Source organism: Glycine soja, chromosome 16 (assembly GCF_004193775.1).
Source record: "Glycine soja cultivar W05 chromosome 16, ASM419377v2, whole genome shotgun sequence".
NCBI lineage: Eukaryota > Viridiplantae > Streptophyta > Magnoliopsida > Fabales > Fabaceae > Glycine > Glycine soja.
In genome coordinates this window covers 31867327-31874546 of record NC_041017.1, presented here as the reverse complement: position 1 = coordinate 31874546, position 7220 = coordinate 31867327, and the positions used below count along the sequence as shown (strand labels likewise).

At 31.8% G+C, this 7220-nt stretch overlaps 1 protein-coding gene across 2 annotated transcripts; it reads right to left on the bottom strand.

Moving 5' to 3' along the window:
• Positions 1–1206: 1206 nt before the first annotated feature.
• On the bottom strand, positions 1207–5474 carry LOC114389256 (DNA polymerase I). Of its 2 annotated transcripts, XM_028349890.1 has the most exons (7): positions 4989–5474; positions 4118–4288; positions 3137–3371; positions 2502–2537; positions 2315–2411; positions 2031–2185; positions 1207–1684 (listed from the first exon to the last, which is right to left on the bottom strand). In XM_028349890.1, exons 1-6 carry the CDS (start codon positions 5319–5321, stop codon positions 2041–2043), a joined length of 1017 nt encoding a protein of 338 aa, XP_028205691.1. In that variant the 5' UTR covers positions 5322–5474; the 3' UTR covers positions 1207–1684; positions 2031–2040. The 2 variants fall into 2 exon arrangements, with proteins under 2 accessions (XP_028205691.1, XP_028205690.1); XM_028349889.1 differs by having other exon boundaries at positions 2315–2537; positions 4989–5471.
• Positions 5475–7220: the final 1746 nt, after the last annotated feature.

Here is a 7220-nt window from a genome sequence, read left to right as displayed (position 1 = left end):
AGCATTTTCCTCTTGAGTGGTTAAAATAAAAAAAATAAAAAAAACACATAGAAGAAAAGCATAGCTTGTTTAAGGGTCCACAATGGAGACCCAAAAGTGGAACATTAATGAGTGAAATGATTTAAGCAATGACGTAGGTGGTGAAAAAAGAATCATTTTGACGATGCTAAGAAAATGACAATAGCGAAAAAGATTTCCGGTGGTTATTATTGAAAAACAGAAACGTAACAAAGAAAAGCAAGAGCACCAAACCAAAGCATTTTTCAATGGGGTAGAGAGAAAGTTATTTTAGCTTGAGCTTCAATTCATGTTTGAAGAACAAATTGTTTTGTTTAGTCGGCTGAATGGTTAAAGAATCGTTTACAATTTGAACACAAACTTATTAGTCTTAAATATAAATTTAGTTCGATTTTTATTTTTTTCATTTTTAATTAATGTAAATTTATGTTTTCTTTTTTTATTTTTAATCATATTTTGTTTTCATTCACAATGCTTAGATGCAAAATCTTGATGGAAGGATCCAGGTTCAGCACGTTACTCAAATCAATGACATCTAATATAAATAAATATTTTTAATATATAAATTATATTCATAATAAACAGATATTTTTAACATATAAATTATATTTTAGATTTATGGTAAATGATTTATATTGTGATACAAGATATAAACTATTTTTAACTATTTATAATTTCTTTTAAAAATATTAAAATTTAATTTAAAAATAAAAATAAAAATAAAATAATAATCTAAGAATATCAAATATATGAACCAAGATAAAAAAAAGTGATGAGATGATCGATTATTTTAACTAGTTGTTAGTTGTAATCAAATTAAAATTAAAAATAAGAAGTATATTTAAAAAATAAAAAATTTAAAATAAAATAAATGAGTAGGTTAATATAAATGGTAGAAAATAATTTTTTCTTCTTCTAAAACTATAAACTATTATTTGCATTATTTATGAAAAAGTCAATAAAATTGGTGATACGGAGAAGATAGTTTTTATTACTTTGACATGATATTTTAAAATAGATTATTCTTTATAAGTTAACTATTTTTTGTCTCTAGATTATTTTGAGTTTTCACTTTTAGTCCCTGAAAAAAAAAGAATGACACGGTCTTAGTAGCTTATTTTCAAATAAAAGCATGCTTAAATTAGCTTATTTTGAAAAACAAGTATATATTTAACATCACAAGAGAACTATAAAAGTAATTTTTATTTTATTTTTCAAAAATAATCACAACCACATGAATCTGGTATTCAGCAATCATCCAATTGGTCACATGGGAGGCCTTCCTTCATCTAACGGTCCTTGAGCTTGCTTTATACTGAATCTCTCAATTATATCCCTTCGCAAGTTTCATTCATTGCCTCAAAATTATCTTGGAAATAATGTTAGCAACTGGTTGACCCAATCAAGTTTGCTGAAAAGGTTTGGACCATGAATTTTTTAATCACGTGTAGGGTTATCGCACATAAATCTTCAAAATTGTACCAAGTTATCAAAGTCACATAACTAGGAACTACAAATTTTAGGCATGCTAGTTCCTCAGAGTAACACCTAGATATTGTGTGAAGGTGGTGGTTGGAAAGATTCTAATTGCACTGTGTGAATGCGGATGACACAGCTGGAGCAAGCTTCCATGTCATAGTGACCAAACATGATACCAACAGCATCCCTAGAATGCAAATTCACATGTAAAACTGTATATCTAAAAAGTTTCAGCATCATAAAGAAGGTAAAACGTAAAGTTAGTATCATTTTATTAACAATGGGATTAATATGAATAGTGATCATTCATTCATATATGAATAGAAAAGTAAACAGAATAATCTATGCTTATAATGAATAGTGGGATAAAACTTTCTTGTCGTATAATGAATAGTATAGGGACAACCATAGTTCCTGGAGCTCTGATTTTATATTAGTGACAACATCATAGGTTAATATTTCCGGTGATTTGCAGACTTCTCTGCCCAAAGGAAGCAAGTGAATCTGATAAAAATATATTTTTTAGCAGTTACCTGTATGGATTTAACCATTATAAAAGCTAGGCCTGCCACTGTTAGTGAGCTCCTTACTTTCTTCTAAATATTTAAAGAAGGCAGATAGTGCAATTTTATCATTGCGATTGTCTCTCTTAATCAACCACTCCTCAATAAGTTGGACATTTACATCCCTGTCAGAAATTGTGATCCATAGTTATTAAAGAAACAAAATAGTTGAAGATGGGAAGAAACACAGCATACCAGCACCGATTAATAATTTATTAGCATAAAGAGTGTTTTAGAAAGAAACATCAACACACCTTTTCAAGGCAAGAACTTCATAATTTCTCCGTAGGTAATCAGCATGGTTTTTAAGGGCATCCTGCGCATATGGTCTGCCTACAGTCCTTATTGCAGCTGCATTTAATAAAGTTTCCAATGAACCATGCTTTTTAATAAGTTTTAGAGCAGTCTTCCGACCAAAACTAGGGACCAGATGTTGGATACCAGGAACACCGTCAACTTCATCACCTACAATACATCCTACACAATCACAGCATACATATATCGAAATGTTAGTCATAATGACATTACCATTTAGCCATTAAGTAATAACACAATTTTTAAACAGTGTAAGAAAAAATTCACTACGTTGTATTTTATCTCTGCAACCGCAGTTCTTCATGCCACATGGTTCTATTAGATCAGCATACTTAAGATTTAGTTAGTGAAAAGCCCATTAAGATGTATCTAATCAACATAATTTGTAACATAAAGCTTATTCAAAAGAATTAAAATATTTTTTTTATAATAGTTTTTTTTCTGTACAAACAAGAAGTCTTTGGGGCTTCTTATTTGACACCAACTAATCCCCCCCTTCCACTAGATTGGCCCATTTGGATGTAAAGTGATACAACTAGTTGCGACTCCATTCCCAAGCCAGGAATCAAATTCCAATTCTTGATTAAGGGACACAAGTACCAAACCACTTGTGCCAATGACTTTCAGTTATATTTATAATAGAAAATATATAAATTGGCTTAGCCTCACAATTTTTTACATATTGAAAATGTATATTCATGATAAAATGTTAAGGATGGACATATCAAACATAAATAATCGGTAGTTTATGTTACACTCACTAAGGCTCAGATCAGATTCTGGGTCACAATTGTACTGATCCCTGTAGTGTCTCAAGGTGTAGAAGGACCACCTTTGTAACTCTGGCAAAGGCATAACTATTTGCACATCATCAGATATTAGTTGCTTAAAATCCTTATCGGGGGAGGCAATAACCACTCGAAACCCTTTATTGAGAACTTGTCCAGCAAGAGTAGCAACAACATCATCAGCTTCATGGCCATCAACTTTTATAACCTATATGGTTTCATCTTGTCACTAATGAATAATATGATTGAATAAAAATAAACTGACTTCACTTTTGATTAAATTTATGAGAATGATAATGTGCATATTCTACTAAAATGATTGATAAACAAAAACTTAAAGAATACTTGAGAAGAAAAGGAATGGTATCATTAATTTGCTAGTCTCCATATTGTTACTTACCTGTAATTATAATCTTGCAATATTTGAATAACAAAAATTGCAAGATTAAACAATTTCCCTGTCAAGTACCATCCAAATATGTAGCTTGTGTATGTTTATGTTTCTAATTTTGATGGCTTCACTAGACTTCTGTTTTGCAAACCCATCTACATACCCAGAAATCGGTGGTACGTTGTAGATTGAAATCAAACCATATTTGTGACAATCACTATAAAACCAGGATGTAATGCCACACTTTTTTATATAAATTTTGGTAAAGACATCAACTGTTTGTTTAGAAACCCTCACAAATAGAATCATGGGAAAATAAAAGATAACTTTTCTGTTACTCTTAACTCTTGTAGTTCCAGAATATGTTTGTGGTTTGGAGGAATAGCAAATTTTGAACTGGTAGGCATCCAAGCAAGCATTTAATTTTTTGATGTAAGTTTCAGGAAAGGAACAATATATTTAAGAAATGAATCATATTACTCATCAGAAAAAAAAATTATATGCAAATATGCCAAAAAATTAGAAGGAAAATGGAATAATAGCAATGATACAGAACAACTCACTGGCACATTGCATTTTCCGAGAACATCATTGATAACTTGGAGGGACCTCCCAACATGGCCACTTGAAAATCTTTGCAAAGATGATATGTGTCTCGTGAATTTTCTCCTATGTGCTTTATATGAAGGTAGCAACTTTCTGCGATGCTCACTACCCCTTTCTCCATCAATAACCTGCTCAATCATTTCAATGCCTAAGAAAGAGAGAAATGGAAAGAAAAAAAAAGATACAAAGAACATGAAAGAAAGAAAAGCAGAGATAACGGAGAAGGAAATATAAGACCTAATCATATATTTTTCTTTTTTGTTTCTTCTTTTGATAGAAGAAAAGTATTAACGAGAATTCAGAAGAAGAAATGCCCATGCAGCAGTAAATGGTTCGTAGTCACTAAATGATGGAAATTACATATATCAAGATCAAATTTTACATATATATTTCATCGATAAAATGTCCTTTAACTTTATGATACAGAGAAATTATACCAAAAAAGCGCATATTTGAAGAAAGTGCATCAAGCTTAAGTTAAATTTCCATAAACTTGTCCTCTAAGTCCAGGGACCTCATCCATAATTTATAGGGAACTAACATCAATTCAGAGACTAATTTATGTTCTCATATTACAATTGGAATAAGAGAGTTTGGCTGGTCGCAGTAGTCTTATCCAGCTTGAGCAGGATTATCAACAGCGGGGAATGTCTGTCCTCTATATGAAAAAAAAAATTACAAATTGAATTTTGCATCGATAATCTATATAAAAAAGTTTCCATTAAAGGGTAGGTTGAAGTCTAATTCTTATCAGAGAACACAGTACCAAAAGTAAGCATTTGCATCTAAATGTCATCTTTTGAAAAATGAGTAGAGTTGGGACATTACAGCAATGACAGGGTCGGTATGGCTGACTTGCTCGAGAAACAGAGAGAGCCACCGCCCGAGAGAGTGCAAGCTGGGTTTGCTTCCTTCGTAACAGAGCGGGTTAACGTCTAAGAAGAACACCCTCTTCTTCTTTTCGGGGAGAGGTTGCGCGTCACGTGTTTGATCGAATGACTCAGTGAATAACGCCTTTTCTGTTTTCTTGGGAGTTGTTACGGTTAGTGAAGTTGCTGTCTTTTGGGTTCTGCAAGATGCGGAAAGCGTTGGGTTGTAGTTACAAGGGAAGCGGGGTTGAACGTAAGCACCTGCTAATAGACTCATTTCCAACGTTTTCATCTTGTCTATAGTTTGGACATCGTGGTTACTGTCTCAACGCTCGTGTCGTGCAATATGCGATGTTGGGAAAATGGATTATGCTTAGTTTTCTTAAGATAGGGGGACTGGTAGAGTGGGGTTTTGTTGTCACTTGTCACTTTTACGAGCGACTATGAGATATTAGATTTTAGAACGGCAAAATCTAATCTTCACAGCGGCATATATTAAATATCCAATTTAATCATTACATTTATAAGCCATTAACACTTCACTTCTTAAAAGATGAAAAAAATAAAATTTTGTATTTGAATTTTCAAAAAATATGAAAAACATTATCAATTTTTTCCGTTAACCCAAACATCTAATTCTGCTATGACATGACATTTTTGTTGTGTTGTTGAAAGGGAAGAAATAACTTGTTATCAAAATTTTGACACACTAATTTGTTAACTTGTTTTTCTTTTTTTGTGTTATGGTGATTTGTTTATGGTCACTTTAGAGGTGGTCACTAAGTGGTTAGATAGTATGAAATGAGAGTGTAAGTTGTTTGGTGGTGTAGGGATTGGGTTTAGCCGATAATCATGGACTATTTTGATAGTAAGTTCTTACATTTAGAGATGTAAATGACATAAAATAAAATTATTTAAGAATTTATTTGACATTAATTGTTTGTTGATTGTCATAAAGAAAATATCTATAATTCTTCAAATTGAAAAATTAATCTATCAAAATTTTGGTGTCAAATTTATCCTTTCGCATTAACAACACAGTAAAATTAAGGATGACAAATAGGTCAAGTAATAACCAACTTATCTTCTTTGTTGTCCTTTTTCAAGCTGTCCCTTCGAAAACAATATTGTTTTCATGATTTTTAAAATTGAATCACAATTGACGTCGTCGTTTTGAATGAGCAGCACAAGGACTTGAAAAGGAACAACAGAGAAGACAGATTCAAACAATAACATATAGGATTAGTCATTTGGGTTAAAGAAGAAAATTGACAATGGGATGAATTTGTGACACTTTTTGAAAATTCAAGAACAAAATATTATTTTTTCATCTTTGGAGGATCCAAATGTCAATGTTTTACAAATTCAAGGACGAAATAAGATATTTACCTTTAAATCTAATTAATCTTCACCCACTTGGCGGTGACATATATTATTATATGTGATAATTATTATATATGATAAATTTATTTACTTTCACAATAATTACCTTAGAAGATACTGCAGGTAATTTTTATTAGTTGACAATATAAAAAAATTATACTTGAGTTTAGCGTGAAGTATGGGATTAATTTTGGCTGTAGCTGGCAATGGTAACTTTATAGGTCACATTTCCAATTTCCTCCATTATAGGAAATGGTTCAAGGCATCTCATGCCTCACTTTTGATTCTTTCTCAGTGATATTCACTGTTTCCTATATAGCTGAAATTTAACTCTCACCATATCATCCACTATGAGATTAACATGTTTTCTCTTTTTTATCTGCTAGGGATTTTATCCTTTGTTGAGTAGCAAATCTCTTTGTTGTAAGGTTTGTTGCACTGATTAAAGTTGTAAGGTCCTCTCCAGCTACTATATACTTGATTAAGGTTGGAGGGTATCTGCCATAAACCAATGTAAAATTCCAAATATACATTTCAAGGCATCTGTTGAGAGTTTCAGCATAATCATCTGCTCATGGATGGTAGGAAGAACTAGACAGAGTACAATAATTTGATCTTCTGCCAAAATTTGCCTGTGAAGACCTTGAGCCTGTCAGAGACTATCGATTTAGGTAGCCCGTGCAACTTGACAATATAAGTCATGAACACTTTTGCAATGTGCTTGCTAGTATAATCTGACTTCAGTGCAACAAAATGTGCATACTTTGGCAACCTATTGACCGCCACTAAAACAACAAATTAACAATAT

Excerpts from the sequence above, each read along its gene's own strand:
- LOC114389256 (XM_028349889.1), bottom strand. The coding sequence starts at position 5,321 with ATGAAAACGTTGGAAATGAGTCTATTAGCAGGTGCTTACGTTCAACCC. Across the intron at positions 4,289-4,988 it reads ATACCGACCCTGTCATTGCT|GTTATTGATGGAGAAAGGGG; the intron begins GTAATGTCCCAA and ends ATGATTGAGCAG. Across the intron at positions 2,538-3,136 it reads AGAATCTGATCTGAGCCTTA|GATGTATTGTAGGTGATGAA; the intron begins GTGAGTGTAACA and ends GTGATTGTGTAG.